This window comes from Drosophila obscura, unplaced genomic scaffold, assembly GCF_018151105.1.
Source record: "Drosophila obscura isolate BZ-5 IFL unplaced genomic scaffold, ASM1815110v1 contig_165, whole genome shotgun sequence".
In the NCBI taxonomy this organism is placed as follows: domain Eukaryota; kingdom Metazoa; phylum Arthropoda; class Insecta; order Diptera; family Drosophilidae; genus Drosophila; species Drosophila obscura.
The window spans coordinates 2,192,875-2,210,709 of NW_024542752.1; the positions used below are offsets into that span (position 1 = coordinate 2,192,875).

Sequence of the window (17,835 nt, forward strand, 5' to 3'; positions counted from 1 at the left end):
ACAATTGTCTGGCTCTGGGCTTTGGGCTCTGGCTTTGTGTCTGGGGGTGTCTGTTGCTCTTCCTGGTGTCTCGATTCATGCCAATATTGGTGGAAATACTTTTGGCCAAAATTCAATGGCAATATAAAAATTCCCAGCCAATGACAAAATGCCCTCTCTCTCTCTCTCCCCTCCCTCTCTGTCTCTCTGCCTGTCTCCAATCGTATAGCCCCTGTTCACACATTGCATCCCGCAACGACTCCTTTCCATCCTCCAGCCACTGGCATTTAATAAATTACACAACAAACCAGGCAAGAGGGGAAGAGGGAAGCGAAAACGGCGAGTCAGAAGTCAGAGAACGAGTTGGGGAGCAGCAACTATTTATTTGATGCCGCCCAAAAGCAGGCAATGACAATTTGTCAAATGCGACAAATGAACGAGAAACAACAACAGCAAAAATACATACATACATACATATATAGTACTATATAGAACTACGAAATAAATTAAAAAGAAACGACAGGAGAGGAAAGAAAAGCAAGATGCGAGTAGTTTTTTTTTGGGGTACATTTGGAGATTCTACAAATAAGAACTAATTGTTATTATGTTGCGTGCCGTATGTATAATGCTGTTCCATGTTAATCTAATCTAATACTAAGAAAAAACTACTCGCCCAAATTTATGTGTATTTTTGAGTCAGTCTCTTGAGCAACATTATTAAGACACCAGATGTACATAATTTAAACTAAATCCAAAGTTCTTTGAACTTAATGGACTGGCCATTAATGGCTTAAGTCAAAGATCCTGCAGAAAATTCAGAAATATGTGTACATTTGATCTTGCAATTAATTTAAACAGTGGAGTAAATATGTAAGGTGTAATGTGGGTTTTTGGTGTGGCAGAAACTTTGCTTACATCATTCGTCCTATATGCATAGTCCTCAAGGGCGATAAAGAAATAATTTGAAGGGGGAAAAGAGAGAGAGAGAGTGAAATAAATTTCAATGCCTCAGGGTATCAATTTTTGAAAGGGATTTATTTCCCTCCCCAAAAAATAAAGCCACGTTTCCTGTTTCCGTTTGATCCGCCAGATAGCGGGTCATATGAGTAGCAGCCATCCGCCCCCCGCCCCACGGCCGCCTTCCCCATCGTTGTGTTATGGGGTGCGAACAGGATGAGGACACAAAATCCCTCCTGCATAAAGCATCTCTTATCGATGACATCCAGGGTCCGGTCCAAGCGTGAAATTAATTTCATAAAAAGGCAGAACAGGCATGGCAAACAACCCACGCCACTTACACACTCTCCGCTTACACTGTGCAACAAATTGCATAATTATTTGTTGTGGGCGGCGGTCGGTGGATGGATCATGGTGCACTTTTGTGGTGCGAATATGAATCAAAAATTAATTGAATACATAAATTGGGAATTTAAATTACATTTTCGACTAGCGAGAGGTGAGGCCATTATTATGCAGCATGATTACTTCCATAGAATTCAGATTAAACGACACTTTACGAGTATATTTCCCAAAAATTATTCCTTTAACAGTGTAAAATGCATCAGAAATTACCCAAATTATCTCTGGAGGGCATTTAAATATATTTAAGTTAATTTAAAAGCTGCTTAAAGCTTAGATTTGAATGATTTTAACCAACAGGTAAAAACAAACAAAAAAGGCAATAAGTGCATACATTTCCAGATACTGCATAAACATTTATTTTATTTTATTTTAGTTAGCTGAACAAACCTATTGAAGCCAACAAAAATAAATAGTGGTTTTGCCTTTCTTTTTAATGACATACCTTTCTACATTAATATCTTCAAATACTTGCATCTTTTATTGCACAAAATCTGACATAAAACATTTCAAAATTTTAAATATTTTAAAATTTTTCATAAAATTGTCCCTTGCTAATGCTTTTCGATTTTTTTGTGCATTTTATTTTAAACATAAAATTGCCCAAAATCAACTTAAGCTATGCGGCTTATCATGCGGCTAATTAAGGGTTAAGAGTTCTAACTGAAGTTATCCATTTAATTTGTTCTTATTTTGTAGGGGAAGAGTTTCCCCTTTCGATGTTAAGTTCTAATTGTTATTATAATTCTGTAGATCGGATCACCGTATCCCAGAGAATTCATGGGAATGATGCAGGTGTACCTTGGATATCTCTAAGCACCAGCGCCAGTGCACTGGTGCCAGACAGCAGCATCCCTTTCGATGCCTCGCTTTGCCCTTTCAACTCCATCCTAATAGTTTGACAAAAGGTGAGCCCGATAAGCAGCAGCCCTGCACGTGTCCTGCCTGCTTTTTTTTTTCTACCATATCGCTATATCTATCCATCGCTCTACCGATGCTGTGCATGCGGGCAAATTGCACTCGAGACTGAATTATTGCCTGACGCAGCGCCGTGGTGGCATCAGCGAAACAGCAACAAAAAAAAAAAACGGCAACGGCAAAACAAAACGTGCAACAGGATGGGACTGCGACTGGAACTGGGACTGGAGCAGGACACACGCAAGAGGAGACCAGAGCAGAGTAGAGGAATGGAGTCCCTGTGCAACATCCTTGGAAATAAAAGATAAATAGAAGCCACGTAAAATGTTGTTGAATGTTTTAAAAAACCATAAAAACCACAGAGAATTACATTTAATGGCAGCAACAGCAGCAGCAGCAGCACAGCGGGACAGTGCCTCAAAAAAGGGAACGAATGGGGCAAACCAACCGCAATGGCAACAACACAGAGAGACAGAGAAAGCGAGTCCTGGGTCCCACAGACAGGCACAAGAATAGATGGAGGAGAGTCCTCTGTCTGTTGCGAGACTCTGTGACATCCGAGAGTCGAGGCTCGTGGGTAGTCGGTGTGGTGTGTGCAGAAAACAGTTACAGCTGTCAGCACATGCTGATTCTAACGGCCTGCGACGCAGTTTCCCGTTATGAGAGCGAGACGAATGGGCTAATTGAAGCGCCATGTTGTCGATTTGATGCCCAGTGGCTCTGCCACTGCCACTGCCACTGCCACTGCGACTGCGACTGCCAGTTGCAGCCGCCGCACTATGAATGCATAATTAACGGAAAGCCAAAGCAACGCCGCCGCCCACCCGCCCAAAGGCGACGGGCAAATTTGGCAACGCTGCACCCGAAATGCAACTCAAAAAGCTGCACTGAGAGAAAATAACAGCGCAAGTAACGCATGTGGAAAAGACCACGCGAAACGTGGGGCTAAAAGTTAAAATCGGAAAAGGAAATTGCAAGAAAGTGGAACCAATGGTAAGTGGACATGGACATGACAAGGGGCATGGGACAAGGGATTGGAACATGAAAATGAAAAGTGAATAGCGAAAACTTAACTGCGGTCAAGGGAACGTTAGGAATGAAGAAGATTAAATGGATAATGATGACGGCATAGGGGGAACCAATGGAAAAGGAATAGCAAAAATTCAACCAACACAAAAATCTAATTTTTTCTACATCTTTCAGTTAAATAAATCAGTGCCAAAAAGGGAATTTACACAAAAGATCAGATCATCCTGTGATTTCCATTTCCTGTTGCCATGAAGCAACAAATTATGTCTCGGTCACATTCCATTAAGTTTAAATCAATTTTAAGATGGATTAACGCCTTTTCTTTCGCTCAGTGACGACCAGGCTTCAGTGCATAATTAACAAGTGAAAATGGCCAACAGTGCAATTGCAAAGTCCCACAACGGACAAATGGCAAATGCAATAAACATTCAGCTCAAGTAATAAGCCAGCACATAAAATATGCCATTAAATGCCCGATTGCGATGGAGTCCAGCAGAGACCAAAAACGACGGACCAAGACGAAGATGGAGACGGACAAGTGTCCAGTGGGGAAGACTGGGAGAGAGAGAGAGCACAGGACGGACGGACACACAGGACACGGCCTGATGCTGTCAAAAAGTCAAAGCCATTAGCCGCACACACACACACACACACAGAGGGACCCAGAGAGATGCGTCCGGTGCCATCAGAAAGGGGAAAATTGAAACCGGAGATGGAAGACCACTGACAGAGTTGGCAGAGAGTCACGGGTGTCACAGGAGTTGTGTCCCGGGTGTACTGGGTGTCCTGGGCATCCTCCGGTACCACTTTTCACACGAAACTAACGCAAATGAACAACGAAATTCCGGGACACACTTCATTAGTGCAACGAACCCGTGAGCCCGGAAAGGAAGGCATTCAAAAAAAAAAAAAAAGGCAGCTTGTCTCCACCGCAGGACATGGACAATCATGTTCTGGACATTGCTCTCAACCAGACGGCTCATTGCCTCTGACAGGCAAAAATATGTATAAACCTTTCAAGCCTGATTGCTGCGGTTTTGTTGGGTCGCTTGAGGACAGGCAGGGACGGCATCCTGGACACGGACAATATCGGCAAACATTTCACCTGACAAGCAACAAGCAACAAAACTAAAAACCCTCAACAAAAAAAGTGGAAAGAGAAAGAGAAATTGATGTGTGTGCATTGCGACTAGAAAATATCCCTGGTAATGGGTGTTATACATATTCGAGCTGGGATACGTTTTTAAATGTTATTTTAAATAGTTCTAAAAATATGCCATGAGTTTTCAGTTGCGATGCTTTTTTAGTTCAATTCAAAATTATCATAAATTGGGAAACAGATGTATTGAAAATATTCGAACCACCTCTTGAAGCACCTCCTAGGGAAAGTATAAACAGGTATGCACCCTCCCAATCATATATTGTTGTGTTTATTATCATTCATGGCCCATTCACGGGGCTCTAACCAGTTCTATTCGTTCACTCAAGTAGTAATCTCAAACGCTTTGCCCTCCAATGAGTGGAAAAGATTTGTATGCTGTGGCTTATGAAGCAAAACTCCATGATGAAATTGTCAACCGCAGTGGGCAGGTAATTCGGGAAAGGGTGGTGATGCCGGATGAAATGAAACAGGACATTGGTGGGGCAGACAAAAAAGACATGAAAATTCCACAAATAAATGCAAACAAGTACAAAGATGATCCGGAAAATTACATGGAAATGCGTGCAAAATACATGAAAAAGGAAATGAAAGCAGCCACCGAGAATCAAGACATGGCAATGCATGAGAGAGTAATGAATATGGATGTGGTAAAGCCCTCGGCAGGAGTAGAACCCGATGAAGAAACGTCCGAGCACAATAGGCAGACGAATGCAGACCTCGATCCGGAGCTGACTGAAAGGGATATGTTGGTTCGTAGAGGCAGGATCGCCGTACTGGAATTGATCAACGAAAATGAAGTGAATTTGCATTATGCACCGTTTTTCCTACAAAAACTGGTCGAACAGGCAAAGGAAACAACTCCGGATCATGCACAATATTTCCTGCGGCAGATTATCGATGAGCAAAAGCAGCACTTGGACCACGCTGATGAGGATTCGCTCAAAGAACTAATCAAGATGATCATACCAATGGACAAGAAGAGCGTCACCAAAAAGTGGATCAAAGAGTACAAGGAAAATAATCCGTTGACCATTTTGACCGATTACGATTTGGAGGATTTGGCCAATGAAAAATCGATTTTCCAGGAGATGACATCCGAACAGATGCAGCAATACAATGCCGAGCAGAGTCAAAGACTGGAAATGAACATATTCCTGTATAACGGCTTGGTCAATGGTCTTCTGTTGGCATTTGGCTGCCTCATGTTGAGCAGCACGCTAGATTTTATGTTTGGCTAACATCCCCACATGCAGCAAACCATCTGGCAGACAAAACAGAATTACATAGAAATGCATACGATAGCTGGAAATCTACATAAACAAATTAAACTAAATTTTAAGCATTTACAAAAATTTCAAAGTTAAGAATTATTTAAATTATATAAATAAACTAAACTTATTATACATACTGCATTGGTATGCATTGTTCTATTATATAAATAAAATAAGTTATACAAATAGTTAGCTAATATTATATAAATAGTTAATATTTAAATTATATATTAAGCTAAACTAGTATTTAATATTTATTTCTCTATTAATTTGCCTTGCTCCCAAAATTGTGGTTCTTCTGAGGGGGTGGCTGGCCGCGACTGCTTTCCACTCGACATGGCTGAAGTCAGGGGGAGATTATTTATTTACTTATTTAATATATAAATTTATTATTTTAATTATTATAATTAAAGTAAATAAATGAATTTTATATTTATTATATTTTATTATTATAATCAAAGTAAATTGTATTGAACTTTATTCTGTTTAAATTTATTTTTTTAATTTTTACTTTTAAGTGTTTTATATTTATTACATTTTATTATTATAATCAAAGTAGATTCTGTTCTTCATTCTGTTTAAAATTAATTTTTTTATTTATTTATTTTTAAGTGTTTTATATTCATTATATTATTATTATTATAATCAAAGTAAATTCTGTTGAACTTCATTATGTTTAAATTTTAATAGCGAATACTTAATTTTAATATGTGTATGCTGATTTTTATTAAGCATAATAAACCCTCTCAGAAGCTCGTCCAACTATAGGGTATACAAATCTAATAGAACAAGCAGCTCAAAGTACAGTCACGTCAGAGAAGAAAAAACGAGTAAGGGAGGGGACTGGCAATGCTCTCTAAGCCGCTGACAAAGCCTCACTAATACCGTTGCAATTAGCAAAAACGTGTGTGTGCACCTGTACAGACAGTTGCGCCAAAAAATTGTGGAGTTTGAGGGGGGTGGCTGGCTGTGACTGCTGTCCACTCGACATGGCCTGAAGCCAGGGGGAGATTAGAGCCCAAAGTTGTTTATGGTCCAAAGGCAGCGTCCGACAGCATTGCCGGCCGCAGGGATAAAGCATAATGAAAGTAATAAAGTTCCAGGACAGCAGCCAGCAGCCAGCCAGCAGCAGCAGGAGCATTGGTTCCTGGCTACACAGATCAGCGATAAAAACTTTTGTATGCCCGACGAGGCAGAGAGTCCCATCCTGGCCGCCTGTTTCTCCTCTCATATGTTGCACGTGTGTCGTGTTTTAAAGGTCTGACTTTCTGTCTGTCTGTCTGTGGTTCCATCCGACAACACTTTCGACCAGAGCAGACATTTTTATCGCCACCTTCACTGCTGGTCCTTACAATCCTTTTTCTGTTTTTATTGAATATTCATAAATGGCCCAAAAAACGAAAAGCAGCAGAGTGTCCCTTCCAGTGGAGGAAGGAGGAGGCGCCTCTGCCTCTGTCTCTGTCTGGAGTGGAAGTGGAATCAATATTTTATGCCACACATACGATCAAGCAGGAGGAGTGTATGTCTATGCAACAGGAAGTGCAACACATGTCTACTCCATTGATGAGGAGGAGAAGGCTGAGGCTGCTAGTCTAGAAAATATCCTTTGGTCACTTCAATTGTGTGTGTTTTCCAACGGAAAAGCCACACCACACAGACTTTGAATTTGTTTGTGTGTCGTCTTGCCATATAAAGATTTTATTGCCTACATATTTGAGCAGATGCTGAAGTTTGGCAACGTTGCCAAAGCCCTGCCAAAGAGTGCAGGAGTGGAGGGGTGGAGCAGTGGAGTGGCACAAGTGCTATGGAAATTATGAAGCAATTAGAACGCATGACTGCATTCCACTCTTAGCTTCAAATGGAGCCTGAATGGGCTGCTGCTGCTGCTGCTGTATGCATAGCAACGCATATCAAATTAACTAACAAATTGACTTGTCAAAAACTCTTTTGCCTTCGAGGGAAATTACAAGCCATTAGCCAGAGAGACAGAGACAGACACGCCCACAGACAAAAACGATTCACAGTTATTAATGAAGAAGAAAAGCCTGGGAAAAGCTTTCATTTGGCAAAGAACACGCACGAACAAATTTCCATAATGAAGAACCAAAAACACACAGAGGGTTGGAATATGATGGATTGTATGGCGCGGGGTAACAGCAGAAAAAGCAGCAAGAAGAGAGCTATTCAAATCGAAGCTATAGTTACCATCTAAATTGAAGATTCCTCCGTCTGCATTTTGTTCGTGGGGTAAAGAAAGGGAGAGATGCTCGGTCGGTCTGCTTTGTCCCTCAAAATTCACCCTCAACGCATTAATTAACAAAGAAAATTTTTTTTTAACTATTATTAATTTAAATTTTAAAAGATAGCGCAAAAAGCATAAAAAATGAACTGCTGGTGGGTCGATATATATTTGAAAAAAAAATCTATAAATTCGAACATTTATTTTCGTGTCGAAGCAAAGTAATTATCATTATGGGAGAGGGTAAAGTAACTCCCAGGCCCCAGCAGGGCAACACGTAGCAAATTATGAATGAATGAGTGTAAATGTGAATGTGAATGCGAATGAATGAGTGGCAGATAGTGGGACAGGGCAGCAGTGGCAGTGGAGAAGTGGAAGAACCACCCCAGAGATGGGCCCATCGGCAGGCAGGCGTAATTGGCACTTAGAGTGTGACACTGCCACTAGCACTGCTGCTGCTGCGGCTGTCACATGTGGAAAGCGGCTCGAATTAAGGCTCGACAAATAACCATGGGAGACTCCAAGGCAGTCGCCATCCCCAAGCTGCGAAAATTAGCTGCCATTATCCAAGATTACAGAAAGATGAGGCCACAGTCTAGCTCTGACTTTGGCTAGGGAATAGCCATATCCGTAGCCATATCCACAGCCATATCCATATCCTCTTGTGTCCCATTAAATACTGATTCGAGTTTACTCTATAAATATCATATTTTCCATACCAAAAGAGGGAAAACTTGTAGTGTTCGCTGCTTCAGACCAAAAAATAGGGTTAGGAATGGCCCAATTTAAATGAGAGGTTTTCCCCAATATTTAAGACTCGGAAAAACCCTAAACTCGAGTGGAAGACCTTCAAATAGAAAGAGCCCTAAATGTTGTTACATTTCAACGTTCACCTGCTGAATTTTTCATATATTTTACTGCAAAGCGTGGGATAAATGTATTTAAAATCATTTTGGCGAACACTCACCTGACTGAGCTCATCCCGGGATCGGCGCGAACACTTGGGCAGCAGGGCCTCTGTGTCATCTTCGAAGACATCGCCGCCTTGGGCCATGTCAACAACATCTTCGATGTCCGTTGTTGGCTCCAGGCTGCTGCTGTGCCGATGGCTGCGGCTGTCTCCGTTCTGATTCGATGATTCCACCGCCACCGCTGCCGCCGCCCCATGGCTTGTGCCGGAGGATGTGGTCATGGAGCCAACGTTTACTCCGTTCTGAAGGTTCGACTGCTGCTGCTGCTGCTGCTGCTGTTGGGATTTTTGTGACTGTTGGCCATTGTGATTGTTATTGCTGCTGTTGATATTATTGTTGTTGTTGTTGTTATTGTTGTTGGTGCTGGCAGTGTTGGCAGAGTTTCCGCCGTTCACTGACTCCGCCGCGTTGCTCTGTGGTGCGGCTGTCACAACTCCACCAATGGCCACCGATGCTAGCGGTTCACTTGTTCTGCAATAAATTAATGGGATAAATGGTCAATTAGTAAACAAAATCTACAAGATTTTCCTTTATGGGATAGCAGTACAGTGCGTTTCATTAATCACACATGTATCGATAAGAGCAATATATTCTTTTTTTCGCACATTTATCGAGGCTTAAAGTAATTTCAACCAACGTTCAGCAGCCGCAATACATTCATTGAATAGTAAAAATAAATAAATAACAAAATAATTTCATTTAATTTATATATTTTAATTTAATATATTTTAATGGAAAAGTAAAGTAGAGAATATATATATTAATTATGTTAATGGTTTCATTCTATTGCAACCCCCCACACACATCCATCGATCTGGTATTTCCTGGTACATTTTTTTAATATTCCCATTTCATATTTGTATAAAATATTTCACTTTCCCTGTGCTTAAATCTTAAAGTCTTGTCGAACAAGTAGTCAGTAGCCATCGATTGCCTTAAAGAACAACTTCGTTTCGCCCATGGAGACACCCATTTGTCAGTGAGAAATCAGCTGTCAAAAGGTTAATTTGCGACACATTTTTTTTCCCCCTCAGCAGACAGCACAGGAAGCACAGTACTCGCATCGTCACAGAGTGACGCCTCAAAAGCGGGCAATTTTACGCCATTTTAACAATATTTCTATGACAGGACCCACAAAATGTTATTAATGAATTTTCGCCGCACAAGAAAAAGCAACAGAAAAGGAAAACGACAACAGAAAAAAAATATATAAAAATAAAGAAACTCCATGTGCGCCTCAAGGACACTGCCGCCTCCTCCTCCTCCTCCACTTCACTTCAAGAAAAGATGAAGGACGACCACCCTGTTGTCGGTTGATGGATCAGCGACCCCCACCATAACCTAAAGGGAAGAAAAAGTCCATAAACATGAAGGCGGAATGGAATGTGCTGTTTCGACAAACATTCTGACATAATCATGTCAAATTAACACGGAACAGACATGTTCCAACAGGACATCAGATCAGCCACATGCAATAAGGATAATATAAAACTTGTCAAGGAATTAGACAGCCTGTTAGAACTTGAGGCAGGCTCAAGGACACATCGCAATCCATCCAAATTTTGCGTGTGGATTTATGCGGCAAACAAACAAAAATCGGGGAAAATGGAAAAACAGAAGAAAAAAAATCAGTGCGGCCTACTTTTGGGGGCGCCGCGGAATATGGAAATTATGTGCCCCACTCTCATGGCAATTAAGATTAAGTGGCGACTGCCAACGCGTTGGCACGGATGGGGGGTGGGGTGGGGAGGGAGTGCCTCTAAATTTTTGCCTGCTGCTGATTGAAGGTTAAGATTTGTCGAAGAACTAAAAGCTTTAATGCGGCACTAAGTAGCTCACTTTTATGAGCAGTCTTAGGGGCAACTGTACCCAAATTGATTGTGTTTTGGAGGCAACTCTACTTGGGGAACTTCTGTTAAGCTGTTAGCCCTAAGATCAGCGCTACTGTTTCACTTAATTTAAGCGTCAAAATTAAGGACAGTTTTTTTGGAAACAAAAAAGGAGACTAAACTTTTTTTAAAAATAGTAAGGAAAACAAAAAAAAAACAAATAACTAAATATTAAATGAATAACTTTCCATTCATATGAAATAAGTATATGTGCATTCTAAATGAAAATTAAAAATACTAATGAAATAATTTTTTTAAAATTTTTATTTTTGCTTATTAATAGTTTATATGCTTTCCCTTTTTAGTGAAATTTGATTTATCCGGGTGGGCATTGAGGTCAAGTGAATTGAGGGTTGCCCGAGAGGTCCCGCCGCGGGCCCGCCAGCACAGGGGGGCCGCCCCCCCCCCGGTGGGTATAAGGCCCCCCCCCCCCCCCCGGCCGCGCCGCCCCCCCCCCCCCCCCCCCGGAGGGCGCCCCCCGGGAACCACCGTTCGCCCTGGTGCGTCCCCCCCGCCCCCCCCCCCCAAAGACCCCCCCCCCCCGAGCACTACAAACCACCTACAAAAAACCGTTACGTTTGAACAAATTAAAATGACATATACTTCTTTCCCTGAGGTACATAGATAGAATAGATAGATATATGTAGCTGTATTTGAACTCTGACCTTCGGCAACATCATTTAAATTGACAGTAGCTATCGGCAGATACACAGATACACAAGTGTGAGATACAATATCTGACTACTCATACTCGTGGATAGCGCGCGTGAAATATTATTAATGGAAACTTCTACTACCGCAGATAGATCCGAAAATTGATAGTAGGAAACAGCAAATCAGGTGCTATTTTTTTTTTTTAATTTATTTTATCGATCGACAACTGTAAGATTCCAGTGGCACGAACATCATTCGTCAGAAGCTGTATGTGAATTCTAATATATCGACGAAGACGAAGAACTGTGCTGCCACCCATCAAGAAGTATTATCTTTTAAACATAAGTATGCCCTATTCCAGTCTCCTCAGTTATGATTAGATTATGCTGACAGCACGACTGGATTTTTATCTTCATATCTATCCATGTGTGTAGTGCCTATATATATTTGGTATCTTTATCTCTCCTTAGTTAGCTTGGGGCGACGGCAGCAAACTCAATTATTAGTCTCGAAACAAATGCAAAAGTTCAAGTCCACAAGGGGTCCCTGTCCTGGTCACACAGGAAGTTTCGCTTCAAACTGCAATCACAGCCAGCCATCCATCCATCCATCTGTTGGTTACCCCCCGTTATTACCCCTGTCACAAAGCAATCTCCACTACAGTTGTTCCCAAAAAGTTTTCGATGAATATGTGTTCGTTCTCTTCCAAAATAAAAGATGAAAATTCCTGTTTCTAAATCAAAGCACAAAACAAAACAGAACAGAACAGAAAAGTAAGCATAAAGTGGAACTCGTATGCGGGCGGGTCACGCCTTCTAGGATGCGGATGCGGTTTGAATTGTGGAGGATTGCAGTGCAGAGGATTGGGGTTACAAATACGAATACCAGGCCAGTGCCAGTGTTGGGTTAGGATCAAGTCTCGCCATGGAGTGTATGTGGGCTCCACTGTGTATGCAAATTAGTTGTGACAGCTTTCAAAAAGTTTCACATAGTTGTCGATGGCTGCCAAAAGAGTGCTTCCGTTCTCCTCATTTGACAGCTGACACATCGGAAAGGCAGAGTGCACAAGGAGAGTTCAGAGCGTTCAAAGTTCACAGAAGAGTGCGAGAGAGAGAGGGCGAGGGATGGAGAGCTGCATTCCTGATGAAGTGGCAGTAAGGGCGGGCGGGCGGTTGGGCGGTCGGGCGCCTTGTCTGTGCCCCACGGGCGCATGCAAAGCTCAAACCGTTTTTGATATGGTAATGTGGCAATGGAAATGCGTGTGTGGAATGTACCATTATTAGATTTTTACTCAGCAGACGAGTCGTTTGGTTTTGGCTCTCCCGCTCTCGCCCTCTACCTCTCGAGGGTGCCATAAAGTAGTAATACTAATTAAGTTGTGTATTATGCATGTGCAGATGACGCACCCCCGCCACGCCACGCCAAGCCACGCCACGCCCCAAAGATGTAGCATGAATCTGTGCGTGTTCCTGTGCTGTGCGCCTCAGGGTGTCTGCAGGGATGGGATGCCAGCTCTGCTGTGTGCTGTGTGCTGTGGCAGCCACTCGACTTGAGTAAAGCAGTTGACATCGTTTGCCACCGAACAATGAATAGACTGCCAGTGCGACTGCCAGTGCGAGTGCCAGTGCCAGTGCGGGAGTGGCAGCCAAGTGTTTTGTGGTTGCACATAACCTGAAGTGGATGTCATCGATGTGTGGCACAGGGCAGCGAGACAGCAGACTAGGTCAGCTTTTTGTTGCAGCTAATGAAGAGAGGATGGAAAGTGGGTGGGAGAGTGCTCGCAAAATAATCTTCGAAATAAAAGAAAAATTTAAAAAACTATAGGAATAGATCCTTCATTTTCTGCGGTCATGCGGAAGCGCCACTCGGTTCCGAAACGAGAAAATTTCTCCTTCAAACTTAGTGGCACAAAACCTATGAGTGTAGGGAACTTTTTGAGCGGGGGATTTCCGCCTTCAGTGGCTCCCTTCCTGGGGATACATAATTTGTGTCGCGCCTTGTGCAGTGGTAACTCACCTCGCCTTGCCGTGTGCCTTGAATTGTGACACTTCGGCGTACCGTCTGCCCAGGGGCGCCTCCTGGGGACTGAGCAGAGCATCGCAGTGCGGGCCAGTGGCTGATGGCATGGCCTTGAGCAGCTGTAGGCCACCAGCATTGGTGGGCAGCGAGTGCCGATCGGCGGTCTCGGCCCCACTGCGATTGGCTAGGTTCTTGAGCTGCTCCCGCAGGGAGTAGTCCACGGAGCTGGAGCAGGAGGTGGACTCGGAGGAGGAGGAGCTCAAGTTGGAGATGGAGCGTGGTGGGGGTGGGCCAGCGTTGCCATTCTGTAGATCCTCATAGGCGGCATGGGCATCCTCCGAAGTGGTGCTACCGCTGCTGCTGCTGCTGCTGCTACTGGTAGTCCTCGTACTGGAGGCCGATGACTGATTGCTGTCCATGCTGGCAATCGAATTGCGATTGCCATTCTCCAGCAGCAATTCCTCCTGTTTAGATGTGGCATTGCCATGGGTCTGCATCTGATTCTGATTTGGATCATCATCATCGTCTACATCCACCTGCTGTGGCACAATGATCAGGGATGTGCGCTTCCTGAGCGTCTCATCCTTGGCGTTCATATTCTGTTTGAGTGTCTTGTCCGACTTTGTGTAGACAATCACCTCCACCTTGGAGGAGGCATCGCTGCACTCCACCACAGATGGAGCACCTCCTGCTCCGGCTCCTGCTCCTGCTGCTCCTCCTCCGACGTTTGTGGCCGTGTCGTGCGACATTCTCGTGCTGTAAATTCGCTTTGGATTAGAGAAAGAAGAGTCACGGTATATGGCATGGAAAATTATGATGCTACCAACTCATGCAACTCATGAATGAACCTGCCACTGCCACTGTCACACACACACATGTGTCAATCTCTTTTATTGATTCCGACATTTAATACCCTCTCGCATATTCGATGAACCCCACGCGGTGCCAGGGCCCCTTAAAATGTTATTACCAATAAAATGCCAAGCCAAAACATTGTCAGAGCAGGGTAGCAGCAACACCTGCCAGCTGTCTGGAAATGTTACCCCACCCCATCTCCACTGGCCTCATATAGCTCATACTTCGGTAAGGGTCCATTAGCTACACTGTAGAAAAAGTCATAGTAAAAATAACTACAATCTATTTGTTTAAAGCCATTTTTAAATACAAACTAGTAAAATTTATCTTCACTTTATTCAAATATAATGTATTAAAATGCTTTTATAATCGGTCTATTTATCTAATAAAAACACTAAAATACTTTATTATTATTTGTAGTTTAAATGTTTCATATTTAATATTTATATGTTGTTTAAATTTTCTTAAAATAAAGAAATTTTTATTTAAATATTCATATTAAATAATAATATTTTTTGATTTATTTTATATGTTTATTTATTTTGTATGTCCCCTCCACTAGTTCCAGCGTGCTGCCTTTCGTAAATATTTAGGCGGCTATCACAACATGCGTCCATGTTGCTTATTCTAGTTAAACTTTGACCAACCCTGGGCTAAATGTATTTGTACGCAAAATAATAACAATTTAATATATATATAAATATAACTATTAGTTTAAATATAAACTATTAAATTTAAATATGACTATTAACTAAATATGAACTATTAAATTTATATAAACTATTAATTTGAATATAAACTATTAAATTTAAATATAAACTATTAAATTTAAATATGAATATTTAAATTTAAATAATTCTATATTAATATAAAATTTAAGTGAAAATATCATTAATACAACCATTCTTGGATGAAATTCAATGGCATAAATATTAAAATCTAAGTGAAAATATTAAAATTTCAGGGCTTTTTTCTATCGGTGTAGGGGCCTCAAAATGAGACTTTTCTTTAGAAATAATAACCGCAATTAATGTGCAACATATACTCCTTTTCTGTGATCAATGTCGAGTCGAGGAACTTTAACATTAAGACCGCGTCTCATTGGAAGAGAGCGATAGCAACAAGTCTCTCAAAGTCTTTAAATCTCCCATCGAATAAATCTGCGCGGATTATACACCAAGTACATATGTATAGGGTATACAACATTCGACTTAAAGCACCTACTCTACTCGTACTTTCTGGAGTTTTTTGTTTGGTTTTGTTTTTATTTTTACTATGCATTTTCAATAATAATTTCGCTTGAGTGCTTTGGTGTCTTCTGCTCTGACATTCTGCTTTGGGCAAGTATCACATTTCATTTTGTGGAACAAAATTATTATGCATTTACGAAGAAAAAACCTAAGCAGAGAGCGACAGTGGACAGGGAAAACGGAAGCCAAAAGACAATATCCAGAGCCTGTTTTTACCAATCCAAAGAATCATTCGGTCAGTCCCACTTGAAGGAAAAAGAAGACTGAACGACTGCAAGTCTGTGAATTAGATATACAAAATAATACTTACTAATAATAATGCATGGACTTACATATGAACTGAAATTTCCATTGGCCAAAAGACCAACTAATTTAAAAATCTTTATTTTTATTATTTTAATTTCCTAAATGCAAAACAATGTCTAAGCTATTAGCAGAACAGGCGCATATTCGGTTGGATATTCATCCCATTTGAGCATTCATTTAGCTTAAACAATTTCGTGACGATATGCAACAACTACGAGCATGGTTTATGCTTAATGTTTATGTTGACATCAAACGAAAAGAAACCCCAGCAAAAGCCATCACTATACGGAGTACCAAAGCGAATATCCACTGGGGTCCGTTTTTTCGTTGTTTGTGGTCGAGTGAATTTTCAATTTACTTATTTGTTGTTTCCCCCACCCACAGGCGGCCACGGAGGGGAAGTCCAATGTCTGCTGCGTGTTTCATCATTCGGTTAAACAAATAATGACCAATTCTTGGAGATTTGTCGCCGAGCTTCCGCTTATCGTCGTCAAGAGCTGTGCTCCAATGCCAAACAGAAGCCAAACAAATACACAGAGAAGGACGCAAGAACAAACGCAAGGAAAAGCAATAAAATTGCAAAATTATTTCATTTTCAAAAATATTCTGGACTCAATTTTTCCGAGTATATTTTCAGTATTTTCAGTCTTTGGAAAATATGAATAATAATGTATAATTATTTTTTGATATTAAGGAATTAGCTTCAAGCGTTTCTCTGTACAAATTTCGCATAGGCGAATGGATATATTCCTTTTTTTACACGCCTACAGTAAGCGCATGTACTATTTCCCCATTTGCAGTTCGAATGTTAAGTGATTTCTGTTGGAAATCCATGCGATGTTTTACCTTTTCTCCCCGCCCCGCCTCGTTCAGGGTGCGATTATAATTGATACTTTCACGAATGCCCGCGATGTGTGTGGTTATTTGTTGGGAATTATCGTGCTTATGGGAGCAGCAGCAGCCAATGGGGGGATTGATATGCCGCATTTTGCAATTACCTGAATCACTTGACAAGCAACGACAACAATTACAATCAAATAAAGGCAAAATGTTCGTGCCCGACATATTCGAAGCGTTTCGATTACAGACAGACAGACAGACACACTCGTTTTCATTTGAAACGATTGCAAAAGTTATTCCATACATTTGTGATGCGGATTCTCTTTGCTATCTGCTCTCTGATTCTATGATTCTATGATTTTGGATTCATTTGCAAACAGAATTTCCTTGTAAATATATTTCCATAAATTGTCTGCTCCTCCTCCTCCCCATTCTTTACTACTCTGCAGAGTTCTGTCTGCCTTCTGCCGTTTGTTTCGTCTCTATCTCTCTCTCTCTGATTATTATGCAAAGTGTGAAACGCAATTGTCAACAAATTGTCAGCCAAATATGGAAATCGGTATAGTTGAGGCAGTTTTTTCTACCCTAAATAGATATACATATCTGTATGTAGATATACATACATATACATATGTATATGTTCGTGACAGGGAATGGTAGTCGCGATATGCGAGAATATCATTGAGATTTTGGGCTTGCTGCCAAGTCAGCTGAAGCTTGACGAGTGGCGGTTTTTTGTGGCGAATTTTATGGCGAGGGAATAGTTTTAGCTGGCCTGTATGTATGTCTGTTGTGTGTGTGGTGTATATGGGGATAGTGATCGATTTCAAGGCCAAAACAAGACAAACAGACCGCTTAAAGGGCAACACTTGTGGGTGGCAGCAGGCTTTTTGTTTATGGGAGCAAGTGGCAGTATTTAGCAAATTTACTGTAGAAATACTGAATATTCATGCAGTATTCATTTAAAAGAAATAACATACAAAAAATAGATGAATTTTTTTTTGTTTTTAATATTTATAGAAATAATCAATTTTTATTTATCATAAATAGATGATTCAAAAGATGCCCATCCTCTGATTTTGTATGTGATTCAT

The 17,835-nt window shown here is 41.3% G+C and overlaps 2 protein-coding genes across 4 annotated transcripts in view; one reads left to right on the plus strand and one right to left on the minus strand.

Moving 5' to 3' along the window:
- Nucleotides 1-17,835, minus strand: part of LOC111066365 (protein sprint) — a 59,974-nt gene that overhangs the window by 27,506 nt on the left and 14,633 nt on the right. The window contains exons 3-4 of the mRNA XM_041591916.1: nucleotides 13,488-14,246; nucleotides 8,925-9,399 (exon numbers count right to left, since the gene is read on the minus strand). Of these exons, the coding sequence (XP_041447850.1) occupies nucleotides 8,925-9,399; nucleotides 13,488-14,239 (1,227 nt within the window). The 5' untranslated portion in view covers nucleotides 14,240-14,246. The remainder of the gene's footprint in view (nucleotides 1-8,924; nucleotides 9,400-13,487; nucleotides 14,247-17,835) is intronic.
- On the plus strand, nucleotides 4,565-5,753 carry LOC111066366. Of its 3 annotated transcripts, none has more exons than XM_022354912.2 (2): nucleotides 4,565-4,683; nucleotides 4,755-5,753. In XM_022354912.2, the coding sequence occupies exon 2, from the start codon at nucleotides 4,801-4,803 to the stop codon at nucleotides 5,683-5,685; it is 885 nt and encodes a 294-aa protein (XP_022210604.2). In that variant the 5' UTR covers nucleotides 4,565-4,683; nucleotides 4,755-4,800; the 3' UTR covers nucleotides 5,686-5,753. The 3 variants fall into 3 exon arrangements, with proteins under 3 accessions (XP_022210604.2, XP_022210607.2, XP_022210606.2); XM_022354915.2 differs by having other exon boundaries at nucleotides 4,774-5,753; XM_022354914.2 differs by having other exon boundaries at nucleotides 4,777-5,753.

Excerpts from the sequence above, each read along its gene's own strand:
- LOC111066366 (XM_022354912.2), top strand. The coding sequence starts at position 4,801 with ATGAGTGGAAAAGATTTGTATGCTGTGGCTTATGAAGCAAAACTCCAT.